The following is a 25,393-nucleotide window of genomic DNA, read 5'->3' on the forward strand; positions in this document are numbered from 1 at the left end:
TCCACAAGGGGCGTCTTCTCCCATCTGCGACGACGGCTCTTCAGCAGGGGGCGGCACTGCTGGGAACGGTGCTGGGGGCGTCGCTGGGGACAGTGGGTTGTGGCGACGCTGGGGATGATGGTGGGGGCGACGCTGAGGACGGAAGTCGAGGCGCTGCTGGGAATGGTGCTGGGGGCGCCGCTGGGGACAGTGGTCGGGGCGATGCTGGGGATGACAGTGGGGGCGGCGCTGAGGACGGCAGGGGCGGCGCTGAGGAAGGCTGTCAAGGCGACACTGGCGACGACGACCGCGCCGACGATGGGGACGGCGGTCGGGGTGACGCTGGGGACGGTGGCCGCGCCGACGATGCGGACGGTGGTCGGGGCGACGCTGGGGACGGCGGCCGCGCCGACGATGGGGAGGGAGGCGGCTGTCCCGTAGGATTAGGGCTGGCCATAGCGGCGAGGGGTCGGTGGGGGCAGCCAGCGGATGGGGCGTCGCGGTGGGCGCTGATGCGGCATGGCGGCGGGCGGAGAAAAGCCGCGGCGTCGCTGGGAAGATGGCGGCGCTCGAGAATGGTTGATTGGGGCGGCCTGGTCAGTGCTAGGGTTAGATGGCTCAAAGGGTATTTCGGTCATTACGGGAAAAAAATAACAGTACAAACGGCGTATAACTGACAGACTGTGGACGGCGATGATAAAGTGTAGAGGTTAAGTGAAAGGCAATGGTATATTATGAATGTTGATAAAATCAGTGGCATATTGTTGAACTATGCTGAACTCAGTGGTAGTGAGTGGATTCTCTCTTTTCTTTATCCTACTATCTCTGTTTACCTTTTCTCATAGATTTTTATTCGCGCATACTTAGATCATTCATAGTGCAACAACATGACGAGATCCTCACACCCCATCTATGTTGTCGCTCCACATAGGCTAGGCCCATGTCCCTTAGAGGATCCTCGCATCTTGCAGAGGACACACGTGCCTCATCAGGGGATTAATGAGCAACATGATATTCACCCACATCAAACCATCATCCATGGAAATTTCCTTAGTTACCTTATTATTAGTGGATGTACATTAGTTTGTTTATCTTTTTTAAGAACTTATGTACTTTATTTGATAGCAAGAAGTTTAAAATAACATATTATATAAGTGATGGTAACTTCTCCCATAGAAAGATTAGAAAGATCGCCTAAAGTCAGGCGACTAGGGAAATAACAAGCATGCATATTAGTTTAGCCCGATATAATCTCTTAGGTATTTCGTATCACCAAAAAAAACTATACTCTCTTTGTCTCATTTTAAGTGCAGTCATAATTAAAAGGCAACAAAAGTAATGTACTCAGATTATTAAAAGGCAACAAAAGGAAAAACGGAATTAAAAAAAAGGAGAAAAAGGCCTCCAAAGAAAAAAAGGGAAAAAAAAGAAAAAAAAAAGCCCTTTGACGTTGGAACAGTCCAAACGTCGAGAAGCTACTAGCCCCGCTAGGGTTCGCCGCCGCCTTCCCCTCCCCCATAAATCCCACCAACCCCCCCTCTCCTCGTCTCTCGCCTTCGCCACCTTCGAATCGAAACTAATCCCCCACACCTCCGCGTGCCTCCCCCCAATCTCGAGCGCACGGAAGCCGCCGCCAATGGTGATCGCCCCGCTCCCCTCCATGGCCTCTCTCGCCCTATCAATCCTTCGATCTCCCCCCAATCTCACCCTCACCGTCGTTGCGTTTGTTTTTTTTTTACTTTTTTTTAGGCGCTCCCGAATCAGCAGACGGTGGACTACCCCAGCTTCAAGCTCGTCATCGTCGGCGACGGCGGCACGGGTTAGCCTCGCGATCGCCCTCCCCTCTCTTACGATTTTTTTCGATCTGTTTGGTTCTAGGTTGCGGTATAGGTGTGGTGATGCTTGGTTGATGCGACCTTGATAATGGTTCGCTGAACCCTAGATAGATTGAACGGAGAGATACAGCCACGGTTGTTTTGATTTGTAAATTAAGATCGTTGTAGTGGTTGTTTTGATTTGTAAATAAATTAAGATCGTTATTATAGTTAGAGATAGAGAAATAAGGCTGTGTTATTATAGTTTTGATCTGGCACCGATTAATCTGGCAGACTCGCTCCTCTTCGAGTACATAGCATTGGGACTCGGGAAGGGGATGGTGGGGAAGGGAGGACTGTGTTAGATTTGATTTGTCACGGATGAATGTGAACTCTCTGGTTTTTATTTTCGAAAATTTATAGGATTAAAAATTTCTTGTTTCCTGTGCTCGAAATTGCCAGGCTCGAAAATTTCTGTCTGTTCTGAAACCAGGCAATCTTTTTGATTTGCAGGCAAAACCACCTTTGTGAAGAGGCATTTGACTGGCGAGTTCGAGAAGAAGTATGAGCGTGAGTATCTGCTCCTATTTTGCATTATCATGTATTCTTATGGTGGATCATTGTGTTTTTCGTGTTAATTTGACTGTGGTTGCTGCAGCTACTATCGGTGTGGAGGTCCACCCCTTGGATTTCTTCACTAACTGCGGCAAGATCCGCTTCTACTGCTGGGATACAGCTGGTCAGGAGAAATTTGGTGGACTCAGGGATGGTTACTAGTAAGTATTATTACATCGATTGAATTTGAAGTTTGTCTCATTAGTTATTTAGGATCTTCAGCCATTTTGTCATTCTTTGCTATGCCTAGCCTAGTACATTGTAATTTGTATGAGGAATATAAGCACTGTTAGAATTTTACTATTGTGTGAGACTATTTCTGTGATTTTAGTTGATCCTTTCCAATCCTGTATTTAACTATTGTATTCTCATGACACTTTATGTGAATCCTGGATTTTGTTGATAGTGCCTTAGTGGGTGAATTAGAAAGATATATATAGTTCTTTGTTTAGTTCTTGTGTTCTATAACAATTTGTGATGCACACGATGCTGATATATGCTTATGGAGAGAATTCAGTTTAGCTTTGACTCATAATATGCATGAATGCTGGATTTGAGCATCATATGCCATGCATTTTATACAACTTTAGTACTACTAAATTTGTGAGAAGACTTCTTATCTTGTGGCATTCTGCTGTTTGATTGCACTCATGGGTAAAGTTACTGTATGCTGTGTGTAACAAAGCTCTGAAATTCTATTTATTTTGTACTAACTGTAATCATGTATTCCGCATTGTAGTATCCATGGGCAGTGTGCTATCATAATGTTCGATGTTACTTCTCGGCTGACGTACAAGAATGTCCCAACTTGGCACCGTGATTTATGCAGGTATATCAGTGGAACTGAGCAAATACATTTACCACAAACTGATGGTTGAAACTAATAGGTCTTGATTAATTACAGGGTCTGTGAAAACATCCCAATTGTGCTCTGTGGTAACAAGGTTGATGTGAAGAACAGGCAGGTTAAAGCAAAGCAGGTTACCTTCCATAGGAAGAAGAACTTGCAGTACTATGAGGTGTCAGCTAAGAGCAACTACAACTTTGAGAAGCCATTCCTGTACCTTGCCAGGAAACTTGCTGGGTAACGACCTCAGTTATCATCAATCTTTAATTATTCAGCAACCCAATTACTGGATTAAACCAACTCTGTTCTCTGTCTTTGTCAGCGATGGTAACCTCCACTTTGTGGAAACACCTGCTCTTGCTCCTCCAGATGTCACAATTGATCTAGCAGCCCAGCAACAGTGAGTGTTCTTACGAAATTGCTCTACCAGGGGTGTTTAATTTATGCCTTCAAATTGTTGAACGATTTCTGATTGCTCTGTAATGTGCAGGCACGAGGCTGAACTGGCAGCGGCTGCAGCCCAACCACTGCCAGATGATGACGATGACCTGATCGAGTAGATTTGCAATGTGCTACTTTACATCGTCTTGCGAGGAGCCCTGTTTTTAAGCACAGTTATATCCTAAGAGATCTTTTTTGCCTCGGAGAAATTTTCGTGGTGTCCAAGGTTAAATATGGGAGTTTTGTCGGATATTTGACCAGTTCAGACAAGTTTTGGTTATCGTTGATTGATGCTATAAGGTTACTTCGGGTTAACATATTTGCGCTTATAGCTGTCGTATGATCAATGTGTATGATCCGCTCTCGATATTTGGAGGAAGGTCTGCGTGATGCGTTAGTTTTGAGCAAATATTTATCTTCCTTTGCCTTCGAAGCAAATATTTTATCCTGTAAATTCGGGCGTCGCTTATTTATGCTGTATGGATCGCGCTTAATCTCTGAAGTATAATCAAATTCTACGTGGATAGACGGCACGATTACTGCTAGTCTGCTACTACTAATTCTGTTCGAAGGAGTTAACCTGATGAGAAACTAATTTGGGATTTCTTTACAACCGCACGTGTTTGATGAGTTTGGGGGATTCCCTTGCAATATAGGCGGGAGATGATCGATATCGAGTGAGAGGTGTGTGGACTCTGGACGGGAGCCCAACTTGGCAAAACCTTTTGGGCTTTCAAAGCTGCTCGACGGGCCACTGCCATCCTCTACAAGTGATGAAGTGAACACGATAAGAGAGAAAAAAAACATGATAACCCCCCTTAATTAAGTCTCAAAACGTTTATGCAATGAAGTGCGATACGGGCTTCAGCGAGCTTCTCCTCCAAACCCAATAACCTTGATATCTTCGATAATGCTATCCCAATAAGTTAAGTGTTCGGGGTGGGGATGGGGGGAGTAAGAGGGTAAGATAGTGTTCGGGGATGAGGAGCTTAGAGGTGAGCACCTGAGCAAAGGTATTGTGGGGATAGTAGACAGAGAAGGATGGTGGGGTGAGAGGCACCTCGTCTGACGAGTGGTTAGGTGGCAACAGGTGGTGGTGACGAATCCAGGTATAGGAATCGTTGGAGAATGGAAAAGAGCCTAGAGGTGAGCACCTGAGCGAAGGTGTTGTGGGGATAGTAGACAGAGAAGGATGGCGGGGTGAGAGGCACCTCGTCTAACGAGTGGTTAGGTGGCAACATGTGGTGGTGACGAATCCAGGTATGGGAATCGTTGGAGAATGGAAAAGAGCGTAGAGGTGAGCACCTGAGCGAAGGTGTTGTGGGGATAGTAGACAGAGAAGGATGGCAGGGTGAGAGGGACCTCGTCTGACGAGTGGTTAGGTGGCAACAGGTGGTGGTGACGAATCCGGGTATGGGAATCGTTGGAGAATGGAAAGATGGTAGTGAATGGGCATGAGAAGTGATAGTGGCACGCGGAAAAGCTGCTGCTGGAAGGATAATACGGAATGGGCTGGCGGTAGAGATCGTTGAAGGAAGGATAATAGGAAAAGGGATGGCGGTGGATGTGCCCATCAGCAGGGCGGTGGCTAGGGTTGGCTCTTTACATAGCAAGGTGGAGATGAAATCTGGGCGGTGGCTAGGGTTGGCTCTTTACATAGCAAGGTGGAGATGAAATCTAGGTTTAGATGGTTGATCCAACGGTCAAGAATTTGCAAGATTTGATTGGGCATTTTCATGTAAATGTACTAAAGCGTAAAACACTATCGTACCCCCTTTGTTTTTTTAAATGTACGACGCTATTGATTTTTGGTGCGACGTTTAACCATTCGTCTTATTAAAAAATTATATAAATGTTATCGGTTTTGTTGCGGTTTGTTTTATCAATAAAAGAACTATAACTTTAACTTATATTTCTACATATTTAACTTATATTTCTACATATTTGTACTATATTTTTAATAAGACGAACAATCAAACGTTACGTGAAAAACCTTCGAGTCTTATATTAAAAATCGGATCTAGTATATATTATCATCACTATTCTCAAAACTTTTCAGAGTTAATCACAAATGAACCCAACACTATTTACATGATGTTCGGGGACATCCCCACTCCCTGTCAGCATGTAGAAAATAGATGGGAGAGAATTCATATAGACATCTATACACAGAATCTGCAATGCGAAACTGCTGATAATGGCAGCTTCAAACAAGCAAGCAGCAGCGTTAATTCTCAGGCTTTGGAAGCCGCCTCCTGCCACCGTTGAGGGCCCGTATCAGCTGCAGGTGCTCATCGCTGGACACGTGGAGCTGCAGCCGGAGCTGCGTCAGCAGCTCCTCCTTCTCCCACGTCAGCGCGCCGGTGGCGTGGAACACCCTCATCAGCGCGCCGTACGCGTCCACCTCCAGGCGGTGGATTTGCTCGCCTACCGCCGCCGCCGCCGCCGCCAGCGGCGGCGGAGGTTGCTCGTTGGCCAGGCGCCGCTGCATTATTGGCGCAACGGCCGGTCGCGGCTTCATTGCGGTGGCGGCGCGCGACTTCGTCCTGACGTCGTCGTCGTCGGCGCGCTCTTCTTTGATGTGTGGTTGGCATTGCGGCTGCAATGGCGGCGGCGGCGGCTGGTTCGCCGCCACTTGGGCGTCCCCCGGTGGGCTCCTCGGCGCGGCGCGGTCGCCGTTGTCGCTCTCGCTGCTGCTGCCGTCGCTGCTGCTCTCGCTGTTGCTGCTGCTGCCGCTGCCGGCCGACGAGACGGACTTGGCGTCGTCGTCGGTCTCCTCGTCGCTCATCTCCTGCTGCTTGTTGACGAACACGGCGGTGGGTGGTGGTTCGTTCGCGCGCACCACCTCCACGTTGCCGTATCCTACGAGCAGCTCCCCCTCCTCTTCTTCCATGGCGCGGATCCGCTTCGAGTTGGCCTCGACCCTCCGGACCTCGCCGGCGGCGTCGTGGTCCGTCGCGTGGCGGCTCCTCTTGATCTTGGCCCATTGGTGGGAGGGGGCCGGCGGCGGGGCGAACTGATCGGCGGCGGGGCGGTGCTTCGCGGCGGCGGCGGGGGCGCGGCGGTTTGCGGCGGCGTTGGGGCGCGCCGTCGGCTCCCTGGCGCCCGGGATCTCCTCGCCCTGCAGGGAAGAAGGCGCGGCGAGGTGTCAGGCTACGGAAGCAAGATTCCAAGAAGAGAAGAAGAGGGTTGGGTGGCGGCGGCGGCCATGGATACCTTGTAGGTGGCGACCCAGATGTCGCCGTCAGTCAGCACCTGGCGGACGCGGACCATGCTCGGGGGCACCGTGATGGCGCTGGGCGAGCCGACGATCTTGACGGTGAACTCGCCCTCGCCGTCGCCGTCGCCGGCGCGCACGAGCTCGGCCAGCTTCCACATGCGGTCGTCGAGCGCCTCCACCAGGTCGCCGGCCTCGAGGTCGGTGGGGATCTCGAGGTGCGGCGGCGGCGGGCGCACCGAGACCCGCCGTATGCGGCCGGAGACGACGTCGCCGCCGTCCCACCGGATGTTGTACTGGTGGCCGTTCCCCCACACCACCACGCCGAGGCGCCACCCGCCCATCGACGGGTCCCCGCACCACGCCTCCACCTTGTTCCCCAGGTTGATCCTCATGGCCGCCGCCTCCGCCTCCTCCGCCGCCGCCGCTCCACCACCGGCTTGGTTGGGATCAAGAAGAAGAAGAAGAAGCCCTTGTCCCTTACCAACGCAAGAACACGAGAAGAATCGATCTCACGACGAGTCGACGACGTCCGACTAGTATATAACGACGAATCGGCGAGGAGACGGGCGCGGCTCGATCCGTCGAGTTCATCGGCGAGTCGGATTCGCGCCCGCGTCGAGTGCGTAGATGGAAACAGATTCGTGTTCGAGTTCACGGACTAGAACTCGATCAGGGCACGACGACCGATCGGTCGAGGCGGATTCGGCGGCATCAGCACAGCATGAATCCGAGCCGAGGCCACCCCCCGTCTCTCACATGTTTTTTCTTTTTTTTTCCTTCTTTTCTTTCTGGGCCCTAAGCCCAACTAGCAGCGTGTTGGGCCGGTCCAAAATTTGTTATGCACACAAAAAAAACTTAGGGATACGTATGTACAAATTTTATAGTGCAAACTAGCAAAATTCCCGTGCATTGTAATGGTTATTGTAATGGGTGAAGAAAATTGTTTCAATGAGCATGGTGGCTACGATAGCGCAAATTTCTTGGGAGTATACATTGTATATTTTGTAATATTCATAGTGTAGGTGGAATTAGAGCTAAAAATGGTTAAGAGCATGTCCATTCGATAATCCTCTCCAGTCTATAATAAAAATGTCATCCGTATGGTCAATATGATAAGCGTAACGTTGGGGAGAGCAGCCAACCAGCCACGCCTCGCTCTCGACTCTTGTGGCTCATGTAGTAACGGAGCTCGAAGATCGGGTCGCGGGTCGATTTACATGGATGATTATAAGAAAACTATTAATACCACTTTAAAATAAAATTATTTATCATAGACTAAAGTTTGAAACCATATATAGTATTTAATTTTATCATGTATTATTATGAGTCGGTTGTAATGCATGGTTATTTTTTTAATTGATATTAATAAACAGTTTTTTCATATCGTAAAGAGTAGCCATAGTAGAAGAAATGTTTTTCGCTAGCTATCACAGCAAGCTCACTGCACTCAAATAGCAGAATCGCTTTCACTAAAAAAAATCAGAAGTAAATTGTATGATGAATAGAAAAAAAAGGTGATCAGGTTAGGTGTCCTACGACAAATGAGAAATTGACGAGGAAAACAATCTTGATGCAAACACAATTCGTTTTGTTGATGATTGTATTTTTCTTTAAAAAAGAAAAGCATGCTTGTTTTATTTTTTGAAAAAGTAATTCATTTTGTCGGTGAATAGCGTCTACTTTTATCTGATCCCTGTATGTGACCTCCTATTTAAGCTTTAGTCTATAATAAAAATGTCATCTATGTTGAGTAAACCATTTCGCATGCATGTATAAGAACCAACACGTGTATACAGTATACGTGTAGAGTTTGACTGGTCGTGTGATGTGTGGACAATATATAGCGTGCGGACTCTAATATAACATGTCTCGTGAAAAAAATCTATTTTTTTTCACAATTATTATTCTTTATTTCAAATAAATATTAAAGTAGAAGTTTAGGCTATTTTGATGCCAACAATAAAAAGTCTTAATAAAAGAAAATATTTTTGAGCGGAACTGAATCCCATTGATTAGCACATTCTAGATCACAGTGGCACTTGACAGTAATTAATTCCAGTCTGAAGCTCCTATTTTTTTTTTTCAAAAAAGAAACAAAAAAGATTGTACTGTTGTACATTACGGGACCTATGTGGTGGTTGAGATCCTTATCCTCTCGCTCTCACGGTCTCTCTCCCATTTTATCCGTTTACGGGGAATTTAACTATTTGCCACTATTAGATTTGTTAATTATTTAAATAACTTCTTATATTTTCGTAGAGAGAACTTCTCCACTTTTTACCACTTTTGTATACGTGGTGCACTAACTAGGCTGCCCCGTCATCTTCTTCCTCCCGACGATGATGAACCGGATGGTGCTCTGCGTTGGCGGTGGGCTCTGTGTGCGGGTTCCTGATGATGACGCTCGTCGGTGTTGTGTAGGTCAAGCTCGTCTACATCGGCTGCGGCGCCGGCAACGCCACCGCGTGGGGCGCCGTCGTGCCTCTCTTTACGCTCGTGCCCACCGCCATGTTGATCTACATCAGCATTGTCTTATACGCCTTCACCCACTAGCTCAACCACCGGATCTTCAACAAGCACACCAATGCTAGTAGTCTATACTAATATAAAAAACATCAGTTGTTTCTTTTCTACATCCACCCAGAAAAGTGTACCCAGAAGTTTCCTAACCATTGGATCCCTCGATCTAACGTCTCACATTGTAAGTTGGATTAGCACTTGGATTAATAGATAGATTGGATTAGCGCACGCCGTCCCCCACACCCATGTCCCAATCTCCCACGGTCCAGGCAAGTTCGATATTTTTTGGGGCCACTCCTTTTCCATCGCGCTAACTCCCGTCGGCTCCCCATCGCCGCCGCGGAACAATCGCATCGCTACCGCCGTCTCCACCGCACCCTCGCCCTCACCGCCGGCTCAAACCTCCGCCTCGTCGCCCGCTTCGCCCATCGCCATCGCGCCGCCGCCTCTCCCCTCCACCCCCTAACCCTAACCGCACCTCAAATTGCGTGAATATTGCCCGTCTCGCTGCAGAATGATCCTCTTGAACGTTGTCGCCCGCCGTTTCCCGCCGCTGTCTCCCGCCGGAGCCGCCCCTGCTTCCCTGCTCGCGCCGCGATGAACAGGAAGGAGAGCTGGGGTCGGCTCACACCGCCACCACCTCTCCCTACGGTGAGCATACTGTCACTTTTAGTTTTTCATTCATTCATCAGATTCATTTTTCATCCATCTCATTTAGTTTCTCCATCTATATCAGTCCATGTTCAGCTGGTCACATTCAACATTGACACAAACACCTTAACTGATCGACATAGTAATATAGTATGGATCAAGACAGTGTTATTTTCAGGAAATTGGTATGTCGAGAGGTGGTTCTCTCACCTGACCATGCAGACATGCAGTACACATTGAATCCTTCCTCTAAATTATACGCTGTGTGATTCTGATCTGTTAACTTTATACAGGTCAATTATTCCTGACAGCAGTTGCTTGAATGCTTCAAAGACTTCTGGATCCAACCTGAAGCCCTTATTGTTTGAGGTCAACAAGTTCAGGGAACAATGAAGAATCGTTAAATACTTCTTTTCAAAAAGAATAGTTAAATACTAAAAGCAGGAAGGTTTCATGAAAGGTTTCAACGAGAGGGGAACCATGAATGAGCTTTGGTTGCTTATATCAGATTGCTCCTTCTGACGTAAATTTTGTTACAGCCTTTCCACAACGTATTATGCAGCTATCAAATTTGTAGCTATAAATTCGATGTTGTATTATATACAAGTATTGAAATGAGGTATGCCCTCATCTTGTTTCTTGGGGAGGAATAGAGGCAAATGGCAAAGGGCGAAAAATTGGCCATCAGTACGTCAAATATCATTAATTTGATTCTTTTCATAAGGAAAGTTGTTGCTTCAGTTGAAAGTTTATGATTGGCCGTTATGGCCTCCACACTAGACTGCTTGTTGGATCTTTTCTATAGGTTTTTCATATTCTGGTTTACTGCACATGCTACGAGAAAACCCAATAAGTATAGCTATCCATATGTTTCTTGACGAATTCAGCCAATAGTAATAACTCAGTCTTAACTGGATAAAACTATGTTCTCACTCTTGCATGATAACTATAGGGCTAACTGAATAACCTGAAATTTTCAGGGCATAATAGTATGTTGCATGCCGGTAACCCTAAAGTAGCAATGAAGAAACTCATATGTTACATACTACAAATCCCAAATTCACGAATACGACAACTTTGGGTAACTTTGAGAATTTAATCAAGAATAAGTACCGTTAATGCTATCCTGTGTTTGTCAACGACAATTATATTTCTGAATATTTTTTAACCTCTGAGTATATATACAGGTTATGTAAAACCCTCTGCTACTCTGCTTTTTTAGGATTTATTTGTGGCTTGTTTTCCCCATTGCCCACAAAGATCCTGATTTCACTGTTGAAAAACCATGGCCCTGTTTAGATTCTAACTGTTTTCTTCAAACTTCTAACTTTTCCGTCACATCGAACTTTCTTACACACACAAACCTCCAACTTTTCCGTCACATCGTTTCAATTTTGACGTGGAACTAAGGCTGTGTTTAGATCCAAAGTTTGGATCCAAACTTCAGTCCTTTTCCATCACATCAACCTGTCATACACACACAACTTTTCAATCACATCATCTTCAATTTCAACCAAAATCCAAACTTTGGATCTAACTAAACATAGCCTAAACACAGCCCATGTTTTCCAGCCTTACACCTGCATGATCTGGCTAGAATGGAAAAAAACGAAAAAGGGTTAATTGGAATGATAAATTAACATGGATCTATGGGCCTCGTTGACATCGGGCCTGGTCACGCATAACCTCGCTCTCCCTGACCGTTAAACTGACCGTTACTCTCGCTCGCACCCGCCCTTGCTTCTCGGGCGGATCCGGCGGCCTCCAGTCTAGTCCAGACCACGCCTCCCTCCTCGAGTTGGAACGCCGCCGCCGACTCCCCTCTCTCCAAGCCAGCACGTGGCAGCCGGCGAGGAGGGCCACGGGCGGAGCGAAGCGGCGGCGACCTCCTCCCCTCCCGCACGCATATCCTTCACCAAAACTTTTGCAAAATCAATGTAATTTGAAAACTATCACTTGGAAAATGTTTCAAAAGGTTTCCTATATGTTTTCCAAGCCTCACATTGCAAGAAAAATGATATTTTTGAATGAAAATGCCCTTTTGGCTCTCTTTTGAAGAAACTAGATTCTTAGTTTTGGCCAAAATGAGATTGAGAAGGAATTTGAGAAATGTTTCAAAACAAAGTTGGTAGAGAAGAAAGTTTGTAATGTTTTTGGTATTCAAACCTATTTCAAAAATCAAATATTTCAAAAGTTGTTTGAAAATCAAATTCGACCAAAAACCCCTATAGACCATAAAAGGTCACCTCCTAGCACTTGAGTGAGTTTTGTTGCAAATCATCATAATCTTCAAATATTATGGGTGGTTAGCAATATTTAAAAACTCACACATTTCAAAAATTGCTCCAAAAATCAAGTTTTTATTGAATTTTATTGTGTGGGTTGCCGGCTTGTGCAAGGACTGTGCACAGCCAGCAGGGGGCCTGGCGGTCTGACCGGCGCTATATGCGCGGTCTGACCGACCAGGTACGGCGGTCTGACCGGCCACATAGGGCCGGTCTGACCGGCCGAGGTGGGCCTAGGCAGCTTTTGTCCTTTTTCTTGTCCTTTTTCTTCTCCCTTCTTCCCCTACCCGACTCCATCTCCTCCCATTCAGTTTTTTCCTTCCCCAACTCGAAAACTCTCTCTCTCACCTCCCCTCAAACCCTAACTCCTTCCTCCACCAAATCCCCTCGGTTTGACCGTGGATTTCTCTTCGGTTACACCGTAAGTGATTCTCCTCCGCTTCCTCTCTCTATTCCATGGATTGGTTTGTGTTTTTGTTGAGTTTTTGATCCATGGCTTGGAACCCTAGGTGAAGCACGAGGTGTTCTTCCATTTGCACCAATAGATGGTAGTTTCTTGGTGTGATTCATCTCCTCCAACCGGTAAATCACTCTCCCTCTTGTGCATTCACTCAAATCGATCTATTTCACCCTAGGGCTATGGGTAGTTGTTCCAATCTTGATGAAATAGGTTCAACCCTTTGATGTTCATGTTCCAATCCTGTGCTATATTGTTCTAGCAAATTTTAGACTCAAATGTGTAGATGTGAAAATTTTTGGATGCTTGAACTTATGGGAGGAGGTTTGCCCGGAGCCACAGGCCTTCTGACCGTGGGTCAGCCGCCGGTCTGACCGGCCGGCAACCGTCGGTCTGACCGGCCACCAGTGGGCGGTCTAACTTGGCTGATGCCGTCGGTCTGTCCGGCCACCATGGGTGGTCTGACCGGCCTGATGCCGTCGGTCTGACCGGCCACCATGGGTGGTCTGACTTACTGGCTGCGGTCTAACCACCCCTCCACTGGATATAGGCAAATTTTCACCTCTCCAAATTGTTTCTAGAATTATTGCTAATATCCTATCATCCTTTGCTCTTTTTACAATGATGCCTCCCCGCACTTGCCATGGTCGTCGTGCGCCCACTCCGGATCCCGTGAGTGAGCCTAAGGAATCGAGCGGAGAGGATTACGCTCACAATGATGAAGAGGTTGAGGCAAATGTTGAGGGGGCTAGTGAGGTGGCAAGTGGAGATGATGTCAGTCGTAGTGGGGAGGATGAGGATGAAGAAAGTGATGATATGCACTTTGATCCCTTCATCCAGTTTGTGGTGAACATGAGGAATCCAGTACAGTATACCATCTTGAGGCATCATGATCAGTTCTTGAGGCTTCGGGACACTCCGGATCCCCGTTTTCACACCGCTTTCCAGAAGACTGTGTATGAGCAGGTTTATGCAGGGAAAGCATTTGCAGAGCATAAGTGGATTTCTTGGAGAGACATCAATGAGACTCCAGAGTTTGAGAGCTTGCATTATCTCTTCAAGACTGTTGGCATTGACCGGATTGTGACCCTTAAGCAAGACTACAATGAAGAATTGATTCGACAGTTTTATGCTACAGTGTGGGTGGCTGGAGACTATAGTGAGATGAAGTGGATGTCTGACACCCTCTAGTGTTCTATCTCTCGGAGGTAGTTCCGGCGGCTCCTCAATATTCGCTTGGATTTTGGAGATGATTTGCATGAGGAGCACACTCACAATTCATTCTCCATAGACTATCTCTCTCAGTTCTATGAAGATGGAGCACGGTACACACATGGGAAGGTTGCCGGCTTGAGGACTATCCCCAGTGTGGTTAACATGATTGTGAGAGCCATTATCCTCCCTCGCATTGGCAACAATGATGACATTAGGGGGGTGGCTTGGCACGTCATCGATGCAATCATTCAGGGTCGTCAGTTCGACATTGTGTCTCTCATGATGCGAGAGATTGCTATCTCCAAAGGGACATTCACTCAGGGAATGTATTATGCCCCTTACATCATGAGGTTGATTCAAGACAAGCTTGGGGCTACTTGGCAAAATTTGAAGAAGCACAAGCAGTACAAGCCCTATCTTCATCTTGGAGCTCCCCGTGCTCCTAGGGAGCTAGCTCAAGCTCAGCACCTCCTCCTCCTCATGGGTATGATCCAAATGCTTTCTTCCATCCATAGTATGCTTACTTTGGAATGCAACCCAATGAATACTTCTACCCGGTACTTGGGGCTATTAATACCCTAAGTGAAAGCATTCAACGCTTGTCTACCGGGCATGAAGCATTGCATGAGGATGTTCGTGGCTTGCGCACCGATGTTAGAGACTTGAATGCTTTCGTGGGAAGATTGCACACTAGAGTGGGTGCATTGGATTCTCGACTACAAATGTTGGAGAGCACCCAAGCTTTTGTATATCATCGTCTTCAGCTCGTCCTCCTTCTCCTCCATAAGAATGAAGACCTTTTTGGTACTTGATGCCAAAAGGGGAAGAAAAATGTCCTTAGGTGTGCTTTATGTCTTGTCGGTTGGGACTAGTAGTAGTGAGGTTAGTGTCCTCATATCTAATAGGTTAAGGTGGTTTGGGCTATATTTTGTATGGGTATGGGCTATTACTCTATATTGTGTGTTCTTTATCGTTTTGTTGGACTCTGTGTCATTTGGACCCTTCGTGGTCTTGTAATAGCCTATGTTTATTAGTGAGCCCTTTTAGGATGATTTGTGACTTATGTGATTTGAATGGTTAAGTGATGTGAACTTGTGCGATGATGGATGGTGTATGTGATATTGATATATGTGACCATCTTATGCTTATGGATGAATATTTCTTGAAGTTCACATTGAAATATTGCTTATGTGTTTGTGCTTGTTGAAATGTGAAATTGAAATTTGCATTGGCTCCATATTTGTTGTCTATGATTGATATGCACATGTTTAGGGGAGCTTTTGATTTCCTTTGCAATATATGTCCATATGTTCCTTCTTTGTTTATATATATTTGTTGTGTTTGTCATCAATTACCAAAAAGGGGGAGATTGAAGCATCTAGGCCCCCGTTGTTAATTTTGGTAATTAATGACAAACGCTAATTGTGGACTAACTGTTGCTATTGAGATATATTTTAAGTTAGGACCATGTCATGTATGCGCATGGATGACTATCAATGGATTAAAATTTGATGGCGCGAAGCGAAAAAAAGAAAACGGTAAAACTAGTGCTTTAGTTTTAAAATTGATCGAGGTGAAGGGCGATCAAATTTGCTAGTTTATTTTTTAGTTTCGCCGTACTATCAAGGGGGTAATGACCTAGCAATGAGATGATTTTAATTGCCACATTAGGTCATTATGCATTTAGACTTGTGCTCACATTTTATCTCACACACACAATCACTTTGTATTTCACTGGGTTCGGCCTGACCAGGGGCGGTCAGACCGGCCGCTGTCTAACCACATAGTGGCGGTCTGACCGGCGTGCCCCGGCCGGTCTGACTGGCCACAAAACGGTGGTCTGACCGGCGCATAAGGCCGGTCTGACCGGCGGCACATGCGCGATCAGACCGGCCCCTTGGAGGCCGGGATGGTGCTGCTCGGGGTGGCCGATACAGAGCCGACGGAGCCGTATTCGGTCAGACCGAGCTGATGGCGGTCTGACCGAGCCGAGGCCGGTCTGACCCGCCACTCAACGTCGGTCTGACCGGTCAGGCCTATGGGGCCCTCTGACAGAGTTACAATGGCTAGTTTTCTAGCCGTTGCAGAGTAGCACGGTCTGACTGCCCACATACCTCCGGTCAGACCGGCAGAGCACAGAGGTGGGGGATTTCGCCCTCCATCAGCAAGGGGGCTCTCTTGGCACCCAATTCAATTGCATACACCCCTTGCACCTCTCTCACACCCACTTGAGCTTTGTGTTCATCCATCTAGTGTGTTAGAGGGTTAATTAGCCAAGAGTCAAGTGCATTGCTTCCATTTGTAGAGCTAGTGTGGCACTTGATTGATCATCTCCACGCCGGGTCATTGCTTGTTACTCTTGGAGGTTGCCGCCTCCTAGATGGCTTGTGGAGAAGTTGCCCAGTGACCTCTCCGAGAAGATTGTGGAGGAGGGCCGGCGCTGGTTGTGAGTGGTTTGGAGTTCACCACCTTCGGAGTGAAGGAAGAACTACCCTAGTGATCGAGGCTTGGGTAGTCCTCTCCGTGGGCCGGCTCCCGCCTTGCCCACCCCTTGACGAAGGGGGCGTGCGGTGGCTTCGTGGTTGAGCGGTGGAGTTGGGCTCGCCTCAACGGGGAGTAGGAAACCGGCGAGTTTCCGAACCTCGGTGAAAAATCTCTTGTCTCCTTGTCTCATTTACTTGTTGCATCTACATTTGTGCAATTTACATTTCTAGAGACATACTAGAGATCATTTCACCCTAGGATTGCTAAACATTGACATAGGAGTGTGATTTACTTTCTTAGAGATATAATTGAGCCACTATCACCCTAGGTTTGCAAAACATAACTTAGTTGCTTAGTTAGAGTTGACCCTCACCAAGCCTAGCAACTTAGGTTAGTTTTGATTAGGTGTCATTTAGTTTTAAATCGTCTATTCATCCCCCCTCTAGTCGACATCTCGATTCTACAGAGTTGCTCGGTGACCTCTCCGAGAAGATTGTGGAGGAGGCCTGGTACCGGTTGTGAGTGGTTTGGAGTTCACCACGTTCGGAGTGAAGGAAGAACTACCCCGAGTGATCGAGGCTTGGGTAGTCCTCTCCGTGGGCGGCTTCTGCCTTGCCCACCCCTTGACGAAGGGTGCGTGCGGTGGCTTCGTGGTTGAGCGGTGGAGTTGGGCTCGCCTCAACGGGGAGTAGAAAACTGGCGAGTTTTCCGAACCTCGGTGAAAAATCTTTTGTCTCCTTGTCTTATTTATTTGTCGCATTTACATTTGTGCAATTTACATTCCTAGAGACATACTTGAGACCCTTTCACCATAGGATTGCAAAATATAACTGAGTTGCTTAGTTAGACTTGTCCCTCACCGAGCCTAGCAACTTAGATTAGTTTTGATTTTGTGTTATTTAATTTTAAATCGCCTATTCACCCCCTCTAGTCGACATTTCGATCCTACAAGTAGTACCATAGCTTGGTCTCTCTTGATTGGGCTTCACCGCCTAGAGAGAAGATATCGAACGAGGTGTAGGATCGAGATGTCGACTAGAGGGGGAGGTGAATAGGCGATTTAAAAACTAAATGACACCTAATCAAAACTAACCTAAGTTGCTAGGCTTGGTGAGGGAGTCTAACTAAGCAACTAAGTTATGTTTTGCAAACCTAGGGTGAGTGGCTCAATTATATCTCTAGGAAATTAAATCATACTCCTATGTCAATGTTTAGTAATCCTAGGGTGATATGATCTCAAGTATGTCTCTAGGAATGTAAATTGCATAAATGTAAATGTGACAATCAAATGAAACAAGAAGACAAGAGATTTTTCACCGAGGTTTGGAAACTCGGCGGTTTCCTACTCCCTGTTGAGGCGAGCCCAACTCCACCGCTCAACCACGAAGCCACCGCACGCCCCCTTCGTTAAGGGGTGGGCAAGGCGGAACCGGCCCCCGGAGAGGACTACCCAAACCTCGATCACTCGGGGTAGTTTTTCCTTCACTCCGAAGGTGGTGAACTCCAAACCACTCACAAACCGGCACCGGGCCTCCTCCACAATCTTCTCGGAGAGGTCACCGGGCAACTCCTCCACAAGCCTTCTAGGAGGCGGCACCCTCTAAGAGTAAAAAGCAATGACGCGGCGTAGAGATGATCAATCAAGTGCTACACTAGCTCTACAATGGAAGCAAATGCACTTGACTCTTGGCTAGAACAACCTCAACCAGTACAATGGATGAACACTAAGCTCAAAGGTGTGTGAGAGCAAGGGGTGTATGCAATTGAATTAGGAGCCAAGAGAGACCCCTTGCTGCTGGAGGGGGAGTATTTATACTCCTACCAACCAAAACTAGCCGTTGGGGGCGAAATCCCCCAACTCTGTGCTCTGCCGGTCCGACCGGAGGTATGTGGACGGTCAGACCGTGCTACTCTGCAACGGCTAGAAAACTAGCCGTTGTAGCCCTGTCAGAGGGCCCCATCAGCTTGGCCGGTCAGACCGACGTTGAGTGGCCGGTCAGACCGGCCTCGGCTCGGTCAGACCGCCATCAGCTCGGTCTGACCGAATACAGCTCCGTCGGCTCTGTATCGGCCACCCCGAGCAGCACCATCTCGGCCACTAGAGGGCCGGTCAGACCGGCCTTATGCGCCGTTCAGACCGCCGTCTTGTGGCCGGCCAGACCGGCCAGGGCACGCCAGTCAGACCGCCACTATGTGGTCGGTCTGACCGCCCCTGGTCAGGCCGAACAAGTGAAATACAAGGTGATTGTGTGTGTGAGATGAAATGTGAGCACAAGTCTAAATGCATAATGATCTAATGTGGCAATTAATCTCCATTGCTAGGTCATTACCCCCTTGATAGTACGGCGAAACTAAAAAAAACTAGCAAATTTGATCGCCCGTCACCTCGATCAATTTTAAAACTAAAGCACTAGTTTTAACGTTTTCTTTTCTTCGCTTCGCGCCATCAAATTTTAATCCATCGATAGTCATCCATGCGCACACAAGACGTGGACCTAACTTAAAATATATCTCAATAGCAACGGTTAGTCCACAATTAGCGCTTGTCATTAACAAAATTAACAAGGGGGCCTTGATGCTTCAATCTCCCCCTTTTTGGTAATTGATGACAAACACTCAAACATATATAAACAAACATGGAACATATGGACATATATTGCAAAGGAAATCAAAAGCTCCCCCTAAACATGTGCATATCAATCATAGACAACAAAAATGGAGCCAATGCACATTTTAATTTCACATTTCAACAAGCACAAACACATAACCAATATTTCAATGTGAACTTCAAGAAATATTCATCCATAAGCATAAGATGGTCACATATATCAATATCACATACACCATCCATCATCGCACAAGTTCACATCACTTAACCATCCAAATCACATAAGTCACAAATCATCCTAAAAGGGCTCACAAACAAACATAGGCTAACAAGACCACGAATAGACCAAATGACATAGAGTTCAACAAAACGATAAAGAACACACAATATAGAGTAATAGCCCAGACCCATACAAAATATAGCCCAAAGCAACTTAACCTATTAGATTTGAGGTGACTAACCTCACTACCACTAGTCCCAACCCACAAGACATAAAGCACACCTAAGGACAGTTTTCTCCCCCTTTTAGCATCAAGTACCAAAAATGTCTTCATTCTTGTGGAGGAGAAGAAGGACGTGCCGAAGATGAAGGATGAGGAGCATCACGGCGGCGATGATATACAAAAGCTTGGGTGCTCTCCAACATTTGGACTCGAGAATCCAATGCACCCACTCTAGTGTGCAATCTTCCCACGGAAGCATTCAAGTCTCCAACATCGGTGCACAAGCCACGAACATCCTCATGCAATGCTTTATGCCCGGTAGACAAGCGTTGAATGCTTTCACTTAGGGTATTAATAGCCCCAAGTACCGGGTAGAAGTATTCATTGGGTTGCATTTCAAAGTAAGCATATTGTGGATGGAAGAAAGCATTTGGATCATACCCATGAGGAGGAGGAGGTGCTGAGCTTTAGCTAGCTCCAGGGTGAGAAGAAGGCACCGTCCTAGGAGCACGGGGAGCTCCATGCTGAAGGTGGGGCTTTTACTGCTTGCTTCTTCAAATTTTACCCAGCAGCCCCAAGCTTGTCTTGAATCAACCTCATGATGTAAGGGGCATAATAGATTCCCTGAGTGAATGTCCCCTTGGTGATAGCAATATCTTGCATCATGAGAGACACAATGTCGAACTGACGTCCCTGAATGATTGCATCGATGACGTGCCAAGCCACCCCCCTAATGTCATCATTGTTGCCAAGGCGAGGGAGGATAGTAGCTCTCACAATACTATTAACCACACTGGGGATAGTCCTCAAGCCGGCAACCTTCCCATGTGTGTACCGCACTCCATCTTCATAGAACTGAGAGAGATAGTCTATGGAGAGCGGATTGTAAGTGTGCTCCTCATGCAAATCATCTCCAAAATCTAAGCGAATATTGAGGAGCCGTCGAAACTGCCTCCGAGAGATAGAACACTAGAGGGTGTCAGACATCCACTTCATCTCACTATAGTCTCCAGCCACCCACACTGTAGCATAGAACTGCCGGATCAAATCTTCATTGTAGTGTTGCTTGAGGGTCACAATCCGGTCAATGCCAACAGTCTTGAAGAGATCATACAAGCTCTCAAACTCTGGAGTCTCATTGATGTCTCTCCAAGAAATCCACTTATGCTCTGCAAATGCTTTCCCTGCATAAACCTGCTCATAAACAGTCTTCTGGAAAGCGGTGTGAAACTGGGGATCCGGGATGTCCCGAGGCCTTAAGAACTGATCATGATGCCTCAAGATGGTATACTGCGCTGGATTCCTCATGTTCACCACAAACTGGAGGGATTAATGTGCATATCATCACTTTCTTCATCCTCATCCTCCCCACTACCACTGACATCATCTCCACTTGCCTCCTCACTAGTCCCCTCAACATTTGCCTCAACCTCTTCATCACTTTGAGCATAATCCTCTCCGCTTTACTCCTCAGGCTCACTCACGGGATCCGGAGTGGGCGCACGACGACCATGGCGAGTGCGGGGAGGCATCACTGTCAAAGAGCAAAGGATGAAAGGATATTACAAGAATTTTAGAAGCCACTTGATTGAAGTGAAATTGTGCTCACATCCAATACCGTAGACTGCAGGCCGGTCAGACTGACGGCATCAGTCCCGTCAGACCGCCTACACCTGCCGGTCAGACTAACGGCCAACGTCCGGTCAGACCACGTGCATGCGGCGGTCGGACCGCGCGCATCGGCCGATTAGACCGACGGCAAGGCCGCGATCAGACCGTCGGTTGGCTCCAGTTAGACCACTACTGACATTGGCCTAAGCATCCACAACAATTTCACAATTACACAAATGAGTCTAAAAAATTGCTAGAGCAATATTGCACAAGATTGGAACATGAATATCAAAGGGTTGGACCTATTTCATCAAGATTGGAACAAAAGAGGAAACTACCCTTAACCCTAGAGGTTGAAATAGATCGATTTGAGAGAATGCATAAGAGGGAGAGTGATTTACCGGTTGGAGGAGATGAATCACACCAAGAAACTACCCTCTTTTGGTGTAAATCAAAGAACTGCTTCACCTAGGGTTCCATGCCATGGATCAAAAACTCAACAAAAACACAAATCAATCCATGGAATAGAGAGAGGAAGCAGAGGAGAATCACTTACGGTGTAACCGGAGAGAAATCCGCGATCAAACCGAGGGGATTTGGTGGAGGAAGGAGTTAGGGTTTGAGGGGAGGTGAGAGAGAGAGAGTTTTCGAGTTGGGGAAGGAAAAAACTGAATGGGAGGAGATGGAGTCGGGTAGGGGAAGAAGGGAGAAGAAAAAGGACAAAAGTCCTGGGACCACCTACCGGCCGGTCAGACCGGCCCTATGTGGCCGGTCAGACCGCCGCACCTGGCCGGTCAAACCGCGCTTATAGCACCGGTCAGACCGCCAGGCCCCCTGCCGGCTGTGCACAGCCCTTGCATAAGCCGGTAACCCCCCCACAATAAAATTCAATAAAAATTTGATTTTTGGAGCAATTTTAAAATATATGAGTTTAAATATTGCTAACCATCCATAATATTTGAAGACTATGATGATTTGCAACAAAACTCACATAACTGCTAGGAGGTGACCTTTTATGGTCTATAGGGGTTTTTGGGCGAATTTGATTTTCAAATAACTTTTGAAATATTTGGTTTTTGAAATAGGTTTGAATACCAAAAACATTTCAAATCCTCCTCTCTACCAATTTTGTTTTGAAACTTTTCTCAAATTCCTTCTCAATCTCAATTTGGGGATAAATTTCTTTTTGGCCAAAACTAAGAATCTAGTTTCTTCAAAAGAGGGCCAAAAAGGCATTTTCATTCAAAAATCATTTTGCTTGCAATGTGAGGCTTGGAAAACATATAGGGAACCTTTTGAAACATTTTCCCAGAGATAGTTTTCAAATTACATTTAACTTGCAAATGTTTTGACTTATGTTGACTTGGGCATTTTAAAAACACTACTAGCACTTTTAGTTGATTTGCTCATATATAAAAGGAAGTAGTGCACATGCAAGAGTGCAAACCTCCCCGTAATGTGATATGCTCTATTTTCGCAATGAAGAACCAAATGACAATAAATCTAAAGCATAAGAGCAAATAGGAGCAAATATACACAATGCAAAAGAAGCAACCATGGTGCACCATCTCAAGCCACATTAGAGAAATCTATGACATTTAACTCATTCCTCAACTTGCAAAAGCGGGTTTTATCAAGAGGCTTGGTAAAGATGTTGGCTAGTTGATCCTCGGTTCTTATGTGGCTAATGACTATGTCACACTTGGCAACATGGTCTCTTAGGAAGTGATGGCGAATGTCAATATGCTTGGTTCTAGAATGTTGGACCAGGTTATTGGCTATCTTTATGGCACTATCATTGTCACATAGGAGTGAGGTTTTGGTAAAGGATATGTCATAGTCTAACAAGGTTTGTTTCATCCAAAGCAATTGGGCACAACAACTACCCGCCGAAACATATTCCGCCTCAGCGGTAGAGAGGGCTACGGAGTTTTGTTTCTTGGATGACCATGACACAAGGGATCTACCAAGCATTTGGCAACTACCGGATGTGCTCTTTCTATCCACTTTGCAACCAGTATAATCCGAATTGGAATAGCCAACAAACTTAAACTTAACACCTTTTGGGTACCACAAGCCAATAGTAGAGGAATGCTTTAAATATATTAGAATCCTTTTCAATAAAGAAATCATCACCAATGATTTTTGTGAAAAGGGTGGTGTCAACTTTTCCAATTTTGAAATCCTTTGATAAAAGAAAATCTCTCAATCTTTCATACCAAGCCTTAGGAGCTTGTTTTAAACCATAAAGAGCTTTTGAAAGTTTATAAACATGGTTAGGATTTTTAGGATCTTCAAAACCGGGAGGTTGTTCAACAAAGACGAGTTCGACAATTTCACCATTTAGAAAAGCACTTTTCACATCCAAGTGTTGGAGAGCACCCAAGCTTTTGTGTACCATCGCCGTAGTGTGCATCCAACACTTGGACCCGTAAATCCAATACACCCACCCTAGTGTGCAATCTTCCCACAGATGCATTCAAATTTCCAACATCCGTTCGCAAACCGCGAACATCCTCATGCATCGCTTCATGCCCGATGGTTAAGCGTTGAATGCTCTCACTAAGGGTATTGATAGCCCCAAGTACCAGGTTGAATCACTCATTTGGTTGCAACCCGAAGTAAGCATATTGAGGATTAAAGAAAGCATTAGGATAAACAAACCCATGAGGACGAGGAGGTGCCGTGCTTGAGCTAGCTCCAGGGTGAGAAGAGGGCATCGTCCTAGGAGCACGGGGAGTTCCAAGCTGAAGGCAGGGCTTGTACTGCTTGTGCTTCTTCAAATTGTTCCCGGCACCCCCAAGCTTGTCTAGTATCAATCTCATGATATATGGCGCATAGTAGATGCCCTGAGTGAATGTGCCATTGGAGATAGCAATTTCTTGCATCATGAGATTCACCACATCAAACTGACGACCTTGAATGATAGCATCAATGACGTGCCAAGCCACCCCCTATTGTCATCATTGTTGCCAAGGCGAGGGAGGATGGTGGCTCTCACAATTCTGTTTACCACACCAGGGATAGTCCTCAAGCCGGCAACCTTCCCATGGGTGTACCGCACTCCATCCTCAGAGAACTGAGAGAGATAGTCAATGGAGAGCGGGTTGTGAGTGTGCTCCTCATGCAAATCATCTTCAAAATCAAAGTGAATGTTGAGCTGCCTCCGGAACTGCCTCCGAGAGATAGAGCACTGGAGGGTGTCAGACATCCACTTCATCTCACTGAAATCTCCAGCCACCCACACTGTATCGTAGAATTGGCGGATCAAGTCTTCATTGTAATCTTGCTTGAGGGTCATAATCCGGTCAATGCCAACTATCTTGAAGAGATCATGCAAACTTTGAAATTCTGGGGTCTCATTGATATCCCTCCAAGAGATCCACTTGTGATCCGCAAAAGCTTTCCCCACATAAATCTACTCATACACTGTCTTCTGAAAAGCGGTGTGGAACCGGGGATCCGTGGTGTCTCTAGGTCTCAAGAACTGATCATTATGCCGTAATATGGTATACTGAGCAGGATTTCTCATGTTGACTACAAACTGAATAGAGGGATCAACTTGCAACTCATCATCTTCTTCCTCCTCATCCTCCCCACTACCACTGTCATCATCTCCACTTTCCTCCTCACTGGCCCCCTCAACATGTTCCTCGACTTCTTCATCACTTTAAGCATATTCCTCTCCGCTCGACTCCTCATGCTCACTCACAGGATTCAGAGTGGGCGTATGACGACCATGGCGAGTGTGGGGAGGCATAGATGACAAAGAGCAAAGAGGATAGGATATTAGCAAGAATTTTAGAAGCAATTTTGGAAGCGGTGAAAATTTTGCCTATATCCTGCGGAGGGGTGGTCAGACTGCAGCTTGTAGGGCGGTCAGACCGACGGCATCAGGCCGGTCAGACCGCCCACAGGTGGCCGGTCAGACCGACGGGTGTCGGCCGGTCAGACCGAGAGCACAAGTCGGTCAGACCGGCGGCTGACCCACGGTCAGACGGCCTGTGGCTCCGGGCAGACCACCTCCCACAAGTTCAAGCATCCAAAAATTTTCACAACTACAAATTTGAGTCTAAAATTTTCTAGAACAATACAGCACAAGGTTGGAACAAGAGCAACAAAGGGTAGGAACTGTTTCATCAAGATTGGAACAATGGGGAAACTACCATTAACCCTAAGATTGAAATAGATCGATTTGAAGTA

At 46.6% G+C, this 25,393-nt stretch overlaps 2 protein-coding genes and 1 long non-coding RNA gene across 3 annotated transcripts; 2 read left to right on the plus strand and 1 right to left on the minus strand.

Moving 5' to 3' along the window:
• Positions 1-1,502: 1,502 nt before the first annotated feature.
• Positions 1,503-4,219, plus strand: LOC4325312 (GTP-binding nuclear protein Ran-1-like). Its single transcript, NM_001406237.1, has 8 exons — positions 1,503-1,618; positions 1,729-1,798; positions 2,307-2,363; positions 2,452-2,569; positions 3,148-3,237; positions 3,313-3,492; positions 3,578-3,655; positions 3,746-4,219. Exons 1-8 carry the CDS (start codon positions 1,616-1,618, stop codon positions 3,813-3,815), a joined length of 666 nt encoding a protein of 221 aa, NP_001393166.1. The 5' UTR covers positions 1,503-1,615; the 3' UTR covers positions 3,816-4,219.
• A 1,511-nt stretch (positions 4,220-5,730) lies between these two features.
• Positions 5,731-7,308, minus strand: LOC107277626 (uncharacterized). Its single transcript, XM_066307999.1, has 2 exons — positions 6,913-7,308; positions 5,731-6,817 (listed from the first exon to the last, which is right to left on the minus strand). Exons 1-2 carry the CDS (start codon positions 7,306-7,308, stop codon positions 5,924-5,926), a joined length of 1,290 nt encoding a protein of 429 aa, XP_066164096.1. The 3' UTR covers positions 5,731-5,923.
• A 2,369-nt stretch (positions 7,309-9,677) lies between these two features.
• Positions 9,678-10,827, plus strand: LOC4325313 (uncharacterized). Its single transcript, XR_001546837.3, has 2 exons — positions 9,678-10,087; positions 10,381-10,827. It is a non-coding gene; the product is annotated as an uncharacterized lncRNA (long non-coding RNA).
• The last annotated feature ends 14,566 nt before the right edge of the window (positions 10,828-25,393 follow it).

Source organism: Oryza sativa, chromosome 1, assembly GCF_034140825.1.
Source record: "Oryza sativa Japonica Group chromosome 1, ASM3414082v1".
Lineage (NCBI taxonomy): Eukaryota > Viridiplantae > Streptophyta > Magnoliopsida > Poales > Poaceae > Oryza > Oryza sativa.

What these genes read in the sequence shown, in the direction of transcription:
- LOC107277626 (XM_066307999.1), bottom strand. Translation starts at nt 7,308, where the DNA reads ATGAGGATCAACCTGGGGAACAAGGTGGAGGCGTGGTGCGGGGACCCG. An exon ending in TCTGGGTCGCCACCTACAAG is followed by an intron (nt 6,818 to 6,912) that starts GTATCCATGGCC and finishes TCTTCCCTGCAG; the next exon opens with GGCGAGGAGATCCCGGGCGC.
- LOC4325312 (NM_001406237.1), top strand. An exon ending in GGACTCAGGGATGGTTACTA is followed by an intron (nt 2,570 to 3,147) that starts GTAAGTATTATT and finishes TCCGCATTGTAG; the next exon opens with TATCCATGGGCAGTGTGCTA. An exon ending in TGGCACCGTGATTTATGCAG is followed by an intron (nt 3,238 to 3,312) that starts GTATATCAGTGG and finishes GATTAATTACAG; the next exon opens with GGTCTGTGAAAACATCCCAA.